The 15,041-nt window shown below is 35.7% G+C and overlaps 4 protein-coding genes across 14 annotated transcripts; 3 read left to right on the forward strand and 1 right to left on the reverse strand.

Moving 5' to 3' along the window:
• The first annotated feature begins 338 nt into the window (after positions 1-338).
• LOC124183023 (guanine deaminase) lies at positions 339-5,287 on the forward strand. 7 transcript variants are annotated; one of them, XM_046570982.1, is made up of 9 exons: positions 339-419; positions 1,643-1,836; positions 3,080-3,322; positions 3,406-3,624; positions 3,809-3,916; positions 4,032-4,139; positions 4,226-4,391; positions 4,518-4,664; positions 4,737-5,287. In XM_046570982.1, exons 2-9 carry the CDS (start codon positions 1,738-1,740, stop codon positions 4,934-4,936), a joined length of 1,290 nt encoding a protein of 429 aa, XP_046426938.1. In that variant the 5' UTR covers positions 339-419; positions 1,643-1,737; the 3' UTR covers positions 4,937-5,287. The 7 variants fall into 7 exon arrangements, with proteins under 7 accessions (XP_046426938.1, XP_046426939.1, XP_046426937.1 ...); XM_046570983.1 differs by having other exon boundaries at positions 351-419; positions 1,655-1,836; XM_046570981.1 differs by lacking the exon at positions 339-419 and adding an exon at positions 939-1,013.
• Positions 4,191-6,497, reverse strand: LOC124183025 (low molecular weight phosphotyrosine protein phosphatase 1-like). Of its 2 annotated transcripts, XM_046570986.1 has the most exons (6): positions 6,334-6,497; positions 5,955-6,145; positions 5,644-5,805; positions 5,422-5,505; positions 4,773-4,942; positions 4,191-4,661 (listed from the first exon to the last, which is right to left on the reverse strand). In XM_046570986.1, exons 1-4 carry the CDS (start codon positions 6,368-6,370, stop codon positions 5,425-5,427), a joined length of 471 nt encoding a protein of 156 aa, XP_046426942.1. In that variant the 5' UTR covers positions 6,371-6,497; the 3' UTR covers positions 4,191-4,661; positions 4,773-4,942; positions 5,422-5,424. The 2 variants fall into 2 exon arrangements, with proteins under 2 accessions (XP_046426942.1, XP_046426941.1); XM_046570985.1 differs by having other exon boundaries at positions 4,773-5,505.
• Positions 6,498-6,562: 65 nt separating this feature from the next.
• On the forward strand, positions 6,563-9,484 carry LOC124183021 (U3 small nucleolar RNA-interacting protein 2). 2 transcript variants are annotated; one of them, XM_046570971.1, is made up of 8 exons: positions 6,563-6,719; positions 7,146-7,276; positions 7,494-7,603; positions 7,713-7,940; positions 8,025-8,134; positions 8,241-8,437; positions 8,562-8,899; positions 9,213-9,484. In XM_046570971.1, exons 1-8 carry the CDS (start codon positions 6,669-6,671, stop codon positions 9,455-9,457), a joined length of 1,410 nt encoding a protein of 469 aa, XP_046426927.1. In that variant the 5' UTR covers positions 6,563-6,668; the 3' UTR covers positions 9,458-9,484. The 2 variants fall into 2 exon arrangements, with proteins under 2 accessions (XP_046426927.1, XP_046426928.1); XM_046570972.1 differs by having other exon boundaries at positions 9,225-9,484.
• Positions 9,485-9,801: 317 nt separating this feature from the next.
• LOC124183019 (protein wntless) lies at positions 9,802-14,726 on the forward strand. 3 transcript variants are annotated; one of them, XM_046570956.1, is made up of 12 exons: positions 9,802-10,367; positions 10,525-10,712; positions 10,878-10,983; positions 11,133-11,257; positions 11,350-11,505; positions 11,608-11,785; positions 11,896-12,023; positions 12,222-12,227; positions 12,304-12,465; positions 12,613-12,840; positions 12,926-13,090; positions 13,279-13,386. In XM_046570956.1, the coding sequence occupies exons 1-11, from the start codon at positions 10,262-10,264 to the stop codon at positions 13,085-13,087; spliced, it is 1,545 nt and encodes a 514-aa protein (XP_046426912.1). In that variant the 5' UTR covers positions 9,802-10,261; the 3' UTR covers positions 13,088-13,090; positions 13,279-13,386. The 3 variants fall into 3 exon arrangements, with proteins under 3 accessions (XP_046426912.1, XP_046426911.1, XP_046426910.1); XM_046570954.1 differs by having other exon boundaries at positions 9,804-10,367; positions 12,926-13,079; positions 13,279-14,726; XM_046570955.1 differs by lacking the exon at positions 12,222-12,227 and having other exon boundaries at positions 9,803-10,367; positions 11,896-12,024; positions 12,299-12,465; positions 12,926-13,079; positions 13,279-14,726.
• The last annotated feature ends 315 nt before the right edge of the window (positions 14,727-15,041 follow it).

Consider the following 15,041-nt stretch of genomic DNA (forward strand, 5'->3'; position numbering starts at 1 on the left):
CTTATATCTATCTAGTATATTTGATGTATAGATATAGTATAGATCTAGCATGTTTTATGACTCGTGCTTTTGTAATTTATTATGTGATTTATTATACATATTTCTCGAATTTACAAGATAAATCATGTAATAAATTACACGTTCATTTCGGTCATAATATTATATGATTTAAGACGTGATCATTTTCAGTAGGGTAGGGGCACCAAATAGAGACCAAATACTACCTAACGCCTAAAAGTGCACTAACAGTGTCAAGTATTGCAGTGCAAAACCACACATACGAGTTTGAAGGTCAGTCCAAAATTCCTGAAAAAGAGGCCACAAGTGTTTATAAGAGTGCTAGAACGTGCTTGGTAACACGTAACACGTGAGTTAGACGGACCTGAAAGCATGCTAAGTGCTAATAGCATTTGAACAAGGTAACAGCACAGAGTAAAATAGTACTAACAACGCCTAATAACTAATCGACCCATGAAGAAAACAGAACATGAATATGCACCGAAAGTGTGCGCAATTTTTCGGATAATACTGCCTGGTGAAAATGATTTCAGTGATTTTCTACGAATTTTTAGGGAAATTGGGACAGTTCGTACAATTTGTAAATATGTATGGTGGTTTTTCATACAAATTTGTATTTTTAAATGAAATAAAATTGACAAGCTGCTACAATTGTGAGAGTAAATTACCAATTCTTTATGAAAAACTATGCATATTTATTTCTGTAAAATTTCCCAATTTCTGTAAAAATTTGTGGTAGTAGAAATTTTCACTAGGGATATGACGGCATTCCGAAGTGCGATAACTGTTGGCCGTGCACTACAAGGACAGTTGGAACTTGGAATTGACATGTATCGTAGGGGATGTATACATGCATTTCTATAATGCGTGCGTGTGCTACTATAAACCTTAGCTTAGGAATGAAATACGAACAGTTGGCAGTTTGGCCTGTTAGAACCGGTTGCCGTTTATTTGCGCTACTTGTAGTTACTGTTGCCGACCGATAGTTGTATTCAGTTACGATCTTATTCATCATCTTTCCCTCTTTCAGTATCCATAGCAACATCGACCCTATAACTCTCGCAAACTCTCCTGAGGATAAATTGTTTTGACCGAATTTAAGTTTGTTTACGGTCTATTAGATCGAAAGAACACGCTAAACTTCTCGAATGTAATTTGTAATAAATAAATATTGTGTAGATATATTTTGCAACATTTAAACATAGGTTAAGTCTTATTTCAGACGTCATTTGATTGATAGGGAACCGTCACTAATACAAAAAAACTGACTACCAATACTGGCTATAGTACGGAATTATTGTCGCTGAAAAAAAAACTGTATTTTTGTACATCTAGTCGTCGAAAATCTTTATCGACCGATGGACATAATTTGCGGAGAATAGTACAGCTATACATGGCTATATATTCCTTGCAAAAAAATAAGATTAAAATTACTCTTGAATGATACAGAAGTTCAATCGGTTAAAAAACCGTTGCTTGAAAAAAAAAATTGTCAAGTGTAATTTTAGTCTTATTTTTTTGCAAGGAATCAGTGAGTTCCCGGTAGTCCCCGAATACTGATACATCTTATATAGTCTACTATACGTAGTAAGTTTGAAACTTAAAGATTTTAGTTGTGAAATAGTTGATTCGACAGTTATATATCAGTGGATTCGACCAATGCAATTGGAAAACTGACTGATAAGGACATTAGACGCTATATAAACATCCGGTTTAAATATGAATCGACAGTTGTTTGTCGGTCCGATTATTCATTCCGATCCTCAAGGTCGTCTAGATGTGCTACAACGAGCTGCAATTCTGGTCGAAAATGGCAAGGTAATTAATTAAACTTGAAGAATACTCAATTTAAGCGTGATCGGATCACCACAATCAGTTATTCAAATTTTACTGTGTCGTCCCGCGATTTAAGGAATAGCGTTCGAATTTTGAATTTGAGTGCGCTGTTTTTCGCGCATGTTTTGACGATTCGATGAAAATTTGCAGTAGTAACAGTGATAATAATATGGCAATAATAATAACCGTTTACAAGCATCATAATATGTGAAAATTTGATTTTCAGAGAATATGGAACACATGTTCGTCCAATGAGCAAACAATGTATCGTAAATTCTGTGGTCATATGAAAATAGTAACCAGTTCAAAATATCCGTTTCTTCTGTTTCACTTTAGCAAATAATTGAAAATTATTTTAATCTTATAAATCTTTGCAAATCATTTTAATCGATGTGCACATTTATGGTCAGCTATCACACATCATGAAATGAAGTACAGGATTTAACAACTAATCTGAACCGGCGCAAATCGCGAAACGTTTGCCAACGAGTATAAACAATAAAAATAATTTATACTTCTACAAACCATAACGAGATTCGTACGTAAGAATCGACTGAACACTAGTTGTTTTACTAGTAGTTAATTTTTCTTATCACTTTATGGTTATTTCGTTTTCATATCATTATACCGATGACCAAGTAATAGAAACGCCGATCTTAGTCCAAGGACGTGACATTTGTCACACTTTTATGTTTTTTTTCTTCTCAATATTTCGTATGACTTGTGATAAGATTATCAATAAATAGCACGATGTAGCCAAGTACTTTGCAGATGTTATAAATCTCGATTGTATTCAGCTACAACATAATACATAATATACGATTGTCAGCAAATAACTCGGAAACTCCACCGGACGTGTTGACTATTTATATACATAAATCATAACTCTAAAAAATATCGAATTTCGAATGAAAAGTGCCGGCCTTCTGAAAGTTAATTTTGAAATCGTCAAGTCATTGCCGCACTCTGTTTTACCTACCCAGATAACTGAAGCTCTGCCTTACCCTAAGAACACTTTTTTAACCGAATTCAAACCGAACAAAACTGGTTCAAAGTGATTTTATAGTATTTAAAATTTTGCAATAGTATTTTCAACCTTTGAAATTCGAAAATAAGGTCCGGTTCATGAAAAATCTGCTTTGAGGTTGAAAATTTGATATAAAAAACAAAGGAAAAATCCTGATACAGTCATGATTTTCTTACATGCTTGGCTTTTACCATCCAGATTATCAACATATCAGAGAACCCTAAGCCAGGAGACATTAATGCCGACTATGTCAGGGTCTTAAGTGCAGGCCAATTCCTAATCCCAGGATTTGTTGATGGTCATATTCATGCGGCGCAGTTCCCAAACCTGGGAATTGGCTATAATAAATGTCTTCTAGAGTGGCTGGAGACTTACACATTCCCAATAGAGAAAAAATATGCGGATTCAGCATTTGCAGAACATGTGTATGAAGCCGTAGTTGTAAGTTGCCAGCACTTGAAGCAATAATTTGATGATTATTCATAAGTTTATTATTTCATTGGATTTTTTATCCTTATCCACAGAAAAGAACTCTAACAATGGGAACTACTACCGCATGCTATTTTGCATCCTTGCACACAGAGTCCTCTCTAATTTTGGCCAAACAGGCTGTAAAGTATGGCCAGCGATGCTTAGTAGGAAAGGTGAACATGAATCATTCACGGAAAGATGGTTACTGTGAAAGTACCAAAGAATCTATCGCCGGGACCACAAAGATGATCAAAGAAATTGCTGAATTAAACGTGAGAAAATAGACAAATAGACAAATTGAAACAATTATTTCACTCCATGAGCAGATACTTTTGTAAACTTCGAAATAACGGATGGCTAGCGAAAAATGTAATACAAAATTCTATGAAATAAGAGAGTATTGAAGCGAAAATTAAAGAATGGAAGCTAAGAGAAAAAAAAAAATTTACATTGCAGAGTTCATTGATAATGCCAGTAATCACGCCAAGGTTTGCCCTGAGCTGTGATATGGAGCTCATGACTGAGTTGGGAAAACTGGCAAAAGAAATGAAAATTCATGTCCAGGTAATTACATAATTAAATTTCAATCGTACGTTTAAGCTTCTTGCCAGAACTGACAAGCCAGAAAGATAAGTTCAACAATTGGTAATATCACATTAATCTCTCGACCTTTGTTCAGACCCACATTTCTGAGAATCTGGATGAAATAGAGGCTGTGACGACGGCTTACAAGGAATATCCCTCTTACGCAGCTGTTTATGATGCCGCTGGCCTTTTAACAAACAAGGTGAGTCTAAAGCACGGAAACTAAACGTACCACAAATAATAACGCCACTCATTAAAAATGATGACATTTCGTTTATTGATTCACAGACTGTATTGGCTCATGGAATTTACCTTGGGGATAGCGAGCTTGCGCTCCTCAAAAGCCGAGGATCTGCCGTAATTCATTGTCCATCTTCAAATACTTGTTTGAGAAGCGGTCTATGCGATGTGCAGCGTTTGAAGGATCGGGGACTCAAAATCGGACTGGGAACCGGTAGGTTGCATTCCGTGCAAACTGTTTCTTTCCATTTTCAATGGAGTGAATTCGAAGGACTAAATCCAGTAGGAAATGGGAATGATAAATAAGTACTTGTTCAATTGTGTATCATAATTGATGCAGATATTTCCGGCGGAGATAGTTCTTGCATGCTGAATGTAATGCGAGCCGCACTTCAAGTTTCATATCACTTATCTATCCTCACACCGGGTTACACGCCACTGAACTACAAGGATGTTTTTCACCTAGCAACATTGGGGGGAGCTACTGGTAAGTTTAAAAAAAAAAAACCAGAGTTAGTAAATTTTCCGATTTTGCCATATTCTCTGTTTCATCTTACAGCCTTAGCCATGCAGGATGAAATAGGAAGTTTTGTACCTGGAAAACAGTTTGATGCTCTCGTTATTGACTTGAACGGATCGAACGGGCCACTTGACAATTTAATTGAATACACCTTAGAGAACAGGCTCGAGAGGCTGATTCACTCAGGTGATGATCGCAACATCGTTGAGGTTTATGTCGCTGGTCACCGGGTGAAATAAATGGGCCTGGTAAAACAATGGGAGATGAAAAATATTTCATCTCAACGGTATAATAAACGGTTTACAAGTATTTACAACAATTTGAACCAGTGAAAGTTTGCAGCTTGATTTTTTTATAATAATTATTACTACGCATGTCGCTAGTTTCGAACGTGAAACCAAATTTGAAAACTAGATTCGTAGAACTTAAAAAAATTGGGACCAACGATTCCGTACTTTTCATACTTTATTTTTTTAACGTTATTAATATTCTTATTATGATGACGATTGTTATTATTATTATTATTATTTATCAGTGTATCATGTTATTTCTCTGAATTAAATAAATCTGCATTATTCCATTTTCTAAGACTCAATGTGTATTTATTCCTCCGTCTTAATTTACAACAATCGATTATTTCCTAGTAATTTCTTTTCAGTTTTTAAATTTGCTGGTTTGATTTGTTGCAAGCAATGTTTAAAATAACACATCTATGCAACGTTACCTTTCATTTGTGTTTTTCTAAAAATGCTGCTACCGATCTGACGCATTGTATATAAGCTTTTTCAAATCCTTCCGAATCACTGTCCTGTAATCAGAGAGTAAAAAAAAAAAGGAAAATAAAATAATCACAGGAAATGTTAAAGAAAACACTGACAATGAGAACAAGTTTTTCAGTTTTTCAAAAATACTGCCATTGAAATGAATGAATTCTGGGGAAACTAACATAGTATGGATCTCTGATGATCAGTTCTTCCTCCGGATCGTATTTACCAAGAAGTTCAATCACAGCGCGACTATTTGCCGGCCTAAGTCTTTCCAGTTCCCTTATATTATCTTCGTCCATTCCAAATATCCAATCAAATTTATCGTAATCTGATTGATTGATCTGGAATCAATATCAAAATTTTATGAATAACGATCGATGATAAATTAGAATGCATAAAAAATTCTGTACTATCAAGTCCACTATTAAATGATACCGGCAAAGAGTTACAATCAGACAAATATGGTCCAGAATATTTTGGGTACACTTACCGGTCTTGCTTTATGAACATAATCTGTTATGCCGTGTTTCTTTAGCGTAGCAATTGCTCGATGATCAGGATTTTTACCTGTGTGATAACCGATAAGTGCCGCGCTTTCAACTTCCCATAAATCATGGAGTTTCTTTCTCCGTATGAAGTCTAAGAATACCGCTTCAGCCAAAGGAGAGCGACAGATATTTCCTAGCGGAATATAAATGGTACGTTGATCAACGTGTTTTGCCTATTTCTTTTTTTTTTTTTTGCTTAAATTATTACCGAGGAAATTTCTGTCAGAAATTGTTTCTTCGCAATCGAAATGTAGAAATGAATAAGAAGTGCATTTATTAAGAAGTTGTAGGTTATGTTACGGTTTTAACTTCGAGACTTACCTAAACATATCATTAATACTTTCCTCTTTACTGACATGATAAACGTGTCAAGTGTTTTTGTTTTTATCTGTTTTTATTCAATAATTAAACTATTACGAAGACGTTCGTTAATTTGGAGACAGTTGATAATATTCGATAACCTTCAAATGTTTTATCAGCGCCTCTAGCGACGATTGTAAAAACGATTGCGAGCCAGACGGAAAAGATGCTGGAGTTCCTCCTCTACACAATATTCCATTACCAATGATCGAAAGTGTGAGGAGGAGGCCATGTGGCTTTTCGCAACAGTTTACAAAGAATTTGAAAAACATAATTGTTAAAAAATCTGATAGATAATGTCCTTTTTTATAAGAAATAGTCGAGGTGGTGGTCCACCCAAAAGAAAGGTAAATAAATCAGTAAATTCGATGAACCGATCATTTAGCCGAAATTTACTTTTCACAAAATAGGTTATACCTGCATGCATGTTTTTATTCTTAATCCGTGTACAAGTTGTTTAAATTTAATTTTTTTTTCTCCCAATCAAATCAATAATGTCAGATCATATATTCACATTACTCACGCCTTGAACTTTGTCTAGAGAACTACATTGTAAATGTAATTAACTAGATCAAGCAGTTGTTAGCTGCGAGTAAAGTAATTCAAATGCAGGTGAAGTTGTTTTTGACAACACCTGTATTCCAAATATTTCTTGGAATAACATAAAACAGTAGACGTCACTATGCGATTTTTACCGTCTACATATCTCTTACATGAAACGATTTATCCTCCGCGAGGAAAAGATATTTAAACAGACCTCAATTTGTACATAGATCAATGGGAAAGTTGGCAAAAAAACCTCTGAAGGTCCTACCTTTAAATCAAAAAAGAAAGATATAAAGAAGTCGACGCCAGAAGACGATGAGAGCATTGCGAGCAGCGATGAAGAATTTGCAGAGGAAAGGTATACCTTCGGTAGTTTGACGAGTTCTTATTTTTACTTCACTATGCAGAAAATGAACTGCTAAAAACTTGATCAATAATTTATAAATCATGGCATATAAATTCTTATAATATCGGAAATTGATCTTTGTGTATCGAATCAAGTTCTCTGTAAAATTTTATCCTCTGAATGAATGTGAAATAAATTTAACCACTGTTATCAATAATCCTATCTGCAGAGAGAAGAAAAATCATGTAGAAGAAGAATCTGACGTAGAAGAAGATGAGACGGCACAAGAAAAACGTTTACGGCTTGCCAGAAAATATTTGGAAGAGATTGAAAGAGAAGGTCAGCATTTTTTATTTTCAATAACTGGCTACAAATTGAGTAAAACAATTGTTTATAGAGTGTCCAATTTCAATTCTAGTTCCAATTTCTTAATTGAATATGGTTACAGAAAAAGATAGGGCAGATTTTGAGGAAGGTGCAGTGGCCAAACGACTACAGGAAGAATATTTAGAGGATAAAGGTCGTTTGAGAAAAACTGTTGCAAAGAATTACACTGGACATGAAGAACCTATTATGTTACGATGTAAAGACCAAAAAAGTTCAATAACGTGTCTCTGCCTTTCCAGTGATGGGAAATCCGTTTATTCCGGTTCCAAGGATGGAACAGTTGTAAAATGTAAATCAGCCTAATACAAGAATCAAGTTATGCCCAAGAAAAATATTGGAACACCAAATAATTACTTAATTCTTTAACTTGCAGGGTCATTAAATGATAAAAAGAAGCTCAAAATAATCAAGGGCAAAAGGAAAGGGACAGAAGGAATGAAATATGTACGATGCTTAGCCATAAGTACCGACGGTAAATTTTTAGTAAGTTTGAAAAAAATAGGATCAAGAAAAATTAAGATGCACAAATATACTAAAATCAGAGGTGAAAAGACCATTCTTCATAACTGTGATATTACTCTGTCAACAGGTTGCCGGTGATAATGGCTCTAAAGAAGTCAAGGTCTACTCTGGTGACGAATTGACGCACATTAAAAATCTTCAAGGACACAGAGACAGAGTCAGTGGACTGATATTCAGAAGGGATACGCATACTCTGTATTCTGCCTCTGATGACCGCAGCGTGAAGGTCTGGAATTTGGACGACATGGCCTACGTTGAGTCAATGTGCGTTACAACTGAAAATAGTCAAAGTTAATTCACTATTTGTCTATTTATTTAAGAATTCGAACTTGACTACACTTTGGATCTAGTCGATGAATTTTTAAACTGATTCCCACAAAATCAACAGGTTTGGACATCAAAACGGAATAACATCGATAGACGCGCTTTCGCGTGAACGCGCTATAACGAGTGGAGGTTACGACGGAACAATTAGGATATGGAAAATAGTGGAAGAATCGCAACTGATTTTCAATGGTCATTCCGGTAGTATAGACGCGGTAAAATTAATCAATGAGGAAAATTTCTTGAGCTGCGGTGACGACGGCCAACTCTGTGTCTGGGGATCGATGAAAAAGAAACCTCTATGTTCAGTGCCCGAAGCCCACGGAAAAGACGAAGAAAACGGAAGACCTATGTGGATCTCTAGCATAGCCACTTTCCTCAATACTGATCTCGTTGCATCCGGTACGATAATTAATAATTAATTAAGGATGGACTATGAATTTCTATTTTTGAATTACAAGTTTAACTTAAGATCTACAACAAGAACGAGGGAAATATTCTGTAGTAAATAGGTGATGGAAAGTAGAAACATTATTTGAAAGGCCATAATTAAGGAGTGAAGGATACATTCTGTTCGCCAATCACTGATTATTCTATTCTCCCATACAAAATGTGTTCTTATTTGCCTATTCATTGAAATCTTTCATTCTATTTTATGATGAAAGAATTTCATCACCCGGCTGAATTATACTAGAATATTGTAACGCGAATTTAGCTTCTATTTCAGGGTCCAGAGACGGCGTTATCAGACTATGGCAGTGTGGAGAATCGTTCAGAAGCTTAACAATGCTATTGGAGATAAAAGTCGTGGGTTTCGTCAATTCTCTGGCATTCACACCAGACGGAAAGTCTCTTGTCGCTGGAATTGGTCAGGAGCACAAACTAGGAAGGTGGTGGCGAGTGCCAGAGGGAAGAAATAGCATAGTTGTTATACCGTTAATAAGAAAAGATGGAAAATGATGATAATAAACGTTTGTAAACTAAGAACATGTTTATTCGTGCATTTGAAACCCCGTGATCGTCGTGTCCCACAAAAAAATACATCTTTTACAAATACCAAAATATAATTGCCGTGAACAGCGAGTTATCTAATTTTTTGATTTCATTCTGTCTGTGATTAATCAAACATTTGAAAACTTATTGGTCAAGTTAAATACAGCTTTGATAGGCCCATTTTTTGGAAAACCTATTCCGTATAGGCGTATACCTAGCTTCTAATAGTTTCCGGATATTCCGCTAGGCAGACAACTATCGGTAAAAAAATAAAAGCGCATCTGGTTTTACCATAATCTGTGGTGGAACGATCCACCAATAGAATTTATGAACCAAGTTGTAACCAGCATCCCAAAGGAGTGGATGGAACAAAAAAACAAAAGGAAGATTTCCCCTAGTTGAAAAAGGGACATCTTCGTTCATAGCGAGAGAGAATATTCGCGATGAAGATTTAATGGAACGAATTTGACAATATTAAAGTACCGTGTCTCTCGATGAAACGCGTGAATAAATCATGAATAGAATATAGAATTCGCAGTTTAAAGTTTGTGGAAAAAAATTGGAAGAATTCGAAAAGCGGTAACGAGATTTTTAACAATCGTAGTCACGTACTAAAAGTAAACAATCCATCGATCACACACGGGACGCCGGCTTCTTTGTTGTGTTTATGGAATCGAAACTTCGCTGGCATACCCAAAGTAAAATAGAATAAGAATCTATTAACGTGTAATTCAAAGAGAAGATCCACCTTCGAGAACGAAATCTGCAATAATGCAGGGCACTATTATCGAAAATCTAAGTGGCAAGAAGCTATCCGTCCTTGTATCGCTCCTTGTAATCGGCCAAATTATATGCTTCCTGATTGGCGGTTTGATAGGTAAGAATTCGAAGAACAATTTTGTTGTCAGCAGATTCGAATTCACTATGAGAAAAGAAAAATAAGCTCCAATCTCTGTCAATTCCTGCCATCCGAATATACGAGGAGAAAAAAGTGTAGTACTCAAATCCTTTGTGTTATTAACATCGTTTTATAGCTCCGACACCGGCGAGCAGTCAAAATATTCTCGGAACACTGTGCAAAGACATCAGGGTAAACGGTTCTGAGCCAGGCGGAGGAAAATGGTTTTACCCCCGCGGAGAAGGAGCATGTACTTTGCCGGACAAAGGCAACTTCGATTTGGATGATCATTATCTAGCTCATCAAGTCGTTTACGCGTTTCAGGTAACTTCGTAAAGAATTGAAATAAATTCTAATCGACAAGATCAATCGTTATGCTTTCGCAGCTCTAAAATAATGAAGATCGGAAGACGATAAACACGAATTTCAATTTTCTTTTTAAACTTTAAAGACCAGAGTAATTCAAATCTTATTGAACTTTTCTTACAGATGCCGATACCGCGAAATAACAGGCAGCTTGATTACTCAAGATGGCAACAAAACTTAATAGGAGTCTTACAAGTCGATATTATGTATCACAGCCAGATGGAAATCGGTACAGATCATTATTCTAAAGCATAAAAAAGAATGAAAGATCGGAACACAGTATTCATCTATCTTCCTTGCTCTCCATGTTTTACCACCTACTACTCTCACTCTATGTTCGCGCAACTTGTGCATTAATGATCTTTCTCTTTTACCTAGTTCCGGGAACAAGGATTACCCTAGATGCAAAACTCGCTTATCGAAACAAGGGAGATCCGGACTATGCTTGGAAGCCGTACGCGGCCTCTATAGAGGAGCGTCCGTTGGATTGCACAATCGATCTTGTAAGTTGTTCGACAAGAATGGAGAAAAAGAGATTCTCTGCTATCGCTGTTTCGTTTCTCTAATACCTGTTATATTGTATTTTGTATTTTAGAAAACAGACGACTATATATATAATTGTAGCGTTGTGCCTCTGTTTGAGCTGGGATCGTTATTCCATGACTATTATCTCCTCAACGTTCGCTTGCCTGCCGACACAGACAGGAATATCAACCAAGGCTTGGGCCATGTAACCGACTTATTGCTTACGGTAATGTTATTCTTTATTTTCATATCGTTTCTTGTTACGATTTTATCGTGAAAAAAAAATTACGTTGTTCCATCCAATGACACGCTCGCCTCTTGTATCCAGGTCATAAACCAGAACGGAGGATTCACAAAAGTATGGGTCAGCCTCAAGACAATTTTCTTCCCAATAATAGTGTGCGTTCTTGCATGGTATTGGAGAAGAGTTCACATGCTTTCTAGATCTCCCGATTTATTGGAATACATGTTGTTGGTGCTTGGTTCTGCGCTAACGTTTTTGAACAGTAAGAATCACACGCTGTTCCTAATCCAAATGTTTCTGAGCCTTCTTTCTACTGCAAAAATGGATTTATTTATGCTCTCATTTCTTGCTCACTATCTTGCGAATTTCTAGTGCCACTAGAGTATTTGACACTCGCCTATGACATGCCGTTCATGCTTCTACTCGGCGACATCAGACAAGGAGTATTTTACGCTAACCTTCTATCGTTTTGGCTCATTTTTGCGGGAGAACATTTGATGGTGAGAAATTTTCTTTCAATGCTGTATATTCTAAATACCCGTTTATCCCGAGACAAGAATTCTCAGGGAATTTAATGGGACTGCGTCACAATAGTATTCTCATAATTTTTACACATTTTTAGCCATAATGGCTTTTATTATGAGTTTTAGATAATTGTATATTTTTTCTATTCATGTCGTGGCCGGCCGCCCTTGCAGATCCAGGTGAGGACATAGATCTTTTCTAAATTGAAGTATCATGGGAATGACCAGCGTGTTATAAATGTGAAAATTCTTGCAGGATAGCGGACAGCGCAACTCTCTTAAATGTTACTGGCGTCATCTTTCGGCAGTGGGTGTAGGCTGCCTCTCTTTGTTTGTGTTTGACATGTGCGAACGGGGAATACAATTGAGGAATCCATTTTATTCGATTTGGGTAACAGACATCGGAACAAAGCTGGCTGTATCCTTTGAAAAATACTACATATTTACGAAGATTTGCAAATTCGCGGACTCGTAAATGATCCAAGATTTACACAGTATTCCTGTTACTCTATTTTTCTCTATTTCTTTTGCTTTTTCCTTAACCAGATCATCATACGGTCCTCAGTTATCGTTTATCATACTTGCTGGGATTTCCGCTGGTGTCTATTTGATGTTTTTGACTTACATGATATGGAAAGTCTTCACGAATATTAGTATAAAGCGTGCTACTCTGCCTAGCATGAGCGCAGCCAGGCGTTTACATTACGAAGGAGTTATTTACCGCTTCAAATTTCTCATGATAGCTACACTGTTGTGCGCGACTTTAACAGTTGTTGGATTTATTCTCGGACAGGTATATTAAGACTTTGTTTCATTCAAATGCTTTCAACTGTACGCCACAGTAAGTTATGATGGTATATCACAATTTCTCATCTTAGATGGCTGAAGGCCAATGGAAATGGGATGAGGACTTGGAGCTGGAAGTGACTTCGGCTTTCCTTACAGGCGTTTACGGAATGTGGAATAATTACATCTTGGCACTACTAGTCCTCTACGCACCATCGCATAAGCAGTGGCCGATCGAAACATCTGGTCAGTAAATGGTGAATGTGTACGAAAAATATTTCGAATCCAATTTTAACAAAACCAATTGCAAAATTAATTTAAACATTATCTTGTTGAGAAAAAGAGAGAATTTCAAAATTCGCGGAATTTGTGGAAATAATGGGTAGCTAAAATTGTATAATAACCATCACTAACCGTACGATTTTTATGATTTTATATTTTTCAGACAGTATTGGCGAGGAGATAGAATTCTCTCGCTTACCGACAGACCCTAACGAGATGTTGTCTCTGACGGCATTTGCCGGTAAAACAGCTGTCGAGTAGAGAAACAACGTTACGCTAAATTTTACAATTTCAACTCATATTTTATTAATTATTCGAGAACAAAAGATTTGATTAATTTACTTGAGTTCTCCTAGCTTTATTTTATTGACTGTGACACTAATCCCGGTGTTACTAATTTTGCGGAAGTGCAGGAAAAAAATCCTAGTCTACTTTCACAGCCGCTTTGGTCTCTGAATATTCAAAGTGCCCGTTTTATTCGGTTCCGTTACTCTCATGAATTTAGCTTGCATTATTTGGAACAAATATCTTCATAATTAAAATGACTAGGAGTGTCAAACCGGGGAAAATAAAACTACAGCAATTTCGCATTAGCATACTTTTACGACGTTAAAAATTATGCCCAATGTTTATACAGTTTTCTGTCTCCATATTATAAACATACACTGATTAGTTCGATTGATATAAGCGATAATATTCCTCCACTGTCGATATAGCAATAGTATTTATTAAAAATAGTCGTGATAATTGTCTAATTAGTAGGGAATATATATTCGAGTAGAAACACGGCGAGGTCTAAACGATAAAGACAATTAATAAAAATTTTCTAGAATCTTCTCTGTAAGTGCAAAATTTTCTTTTTTTTTCTTTTTTTTTATTTTTACCAGCGTTAAACTCCAAAACACAGAAAAGTTGAATTGACCGATTAATTCATTAAGCTTGATACTTAAGATTTTGAGGAAAATCATTGTTTCTTTCCTTTTTATACATCAGTATTATTGGGCATTTATTATCATTACTTAATTATTGACCTCGACCAAGTAAAATGCATTTATCCAGAAATGTAGACTTAATATTTATCAGTATTCAAAGTTCGTTTGTAAGTCAAGCATCGCGGCTGATCTGCTTAATGTTGTAAGTTTTTACTTATTTTTCTCTTTTATTTTGTGGTTCCTGTTATTTCTTAATCACACCTTAGGCCCTGCAATTAAAGTATCTTGGAGATTCCTAAATTTATCTTTCTTTCTATTCTTATTACGTACAATTAGGTAATTGAGAGAGGAGCAGCTGTATTTTAAATAATTTTTTCATGTTTAACATTTTTATTTGTCAATATACCAAGTAAGCTCATGTTTGATGTTCCTTTACTTTAAAATCCCGAAATTATTACTATTGATATCTAAATATGTGTTAGCTTTTACCACGACAAAATGTAATAACGAAGATATCCTAATTCCTTTGTTTTGGAATAATGTATAACTAGCGTTAGTGATTGTCGTAAAATAGTATGAACATCGCTCAGTACATACATGTATTAAAAATTTTTTATAAATGTAACTACAACTTTTATATGTTCATATCTTTAGAATAAAAGTATTAATGAACCATTAATCATTCAATACTTCAAATCAACATCTAAGCTCCTTACTAAAAATTTATTATGAAATAATTTCAATCAATTGCTATCCGATCCATTTTCCTTCGATGTCATTTGGTGAATTCACTTCTTTAATAGGCTGGGATTTAATGCAAAAAAGTAGCAGCAGCAGCAATTCACTGAAGGTTACTAGCACTTTCAGCGCAAGTTTTTGCTGCTTGAAGTTCATTTATCCGAACAGCAGAGCAGCAAACGCAAAACTTTCGCAAACATTTAAATGAGCAAATGACTGCTGCCGCGTCAAATCACTAGAGAGAGGTTAGTAACAT

Source organism: Neodiprion fabricii, chromosome 5 (genome assembly GCF_021155785.1).
Source record: "Neodiprion fabricii isolate iyNeoFabr1 chromosome 5, iyNeoFabr1.1, whole genome shotgun sequence".
NCBI classification, from domain to species: Eukaryota; Metazoa; Arthropoda; class Insecta; order Hymenoptera; family Diprionidae; genus Neodiprion; species Neodiprion fabricii.

Coding starts and splice junctions, on each gene's coding strand:
- LOC124183023 (XM_046570982.1), top strand. CDS start 1,738: ATGAATCGACAGTTGTTTGTCGGTCCGATTATTCATTCCGATCCTCAA. Junction 1,837..3,079: donor TTCTGGTCGAAAATGGCAAG/GTAATTAATTAA, acceptor TTTACCATCCAG/ATTATCAACATATCAGAGAA. Junction 3,323..3,405: donor ATGTGTATGAAGCCGTAGTT/GTAAGTTGCCAG, acceptor CCTTATCCACAG/AAAAGAACTCTAACAATGGG.
- LOC124183019 (XM_046570955.1), top strand. CDS start 10,262: ATGCAGGGCACTATTATCGAAAATCTAAGTGGCAAGAAGCTATCCGTC. Junction 12,466..12,612: donor ACATCGGAACAAAGCTGGCT/GTATCCTTTGAA, acceptor TACGGTCCTCAG/TTATCGTTTATCATACTTGC. Junction 13,080..13,278: donor GTGGCCGATCGAAACATCTG/GTCAGTAAATGG, acceptor TATATTTTTCAG/ACAGTATTGGCGAGGAGATA.
- LOC124183025 (XM_046570986.1), bottom strand. CDS start 6,370: ATGTCAGTAAAGAGGAAAGTATTAATGATATGTTTAG. Junction 5,806..5,954: donor ATGTTCATAAAGCAAGACCG/GTAAGTGTACCC, acceptor TATTGATTCCAG/ATCAATCAATCAGATTACGA. Junction 5,506..5,643: donor TCATCAGAGATCCATACTAT/GTTAGTTTCCCC, acceptor CTCTGATTACAG/GACAGTGATTCGGAAGGATT.
- LOC124183021 (XM_046570971.1), top strand. CDS start 6,669: ATGTCCTTTTTTATAAGAAATAGTCGAGGTGGTGGTCCACCCAAAAGA. Junction 6,720..7,145: donor GTGGTCCACCCAAAAGAAAG/GTAAATAAATCA, acceptor ATTTGTACATAG/ATCAATGGGAAAGTTGGCAA. Junction 8,438..8,561: donor ATGGCCTACGTTGAGTCAAT/GTGCGTTACAAC, acceptor CAAAATCAACAG/GTTTGGACATCAAAACGGAA.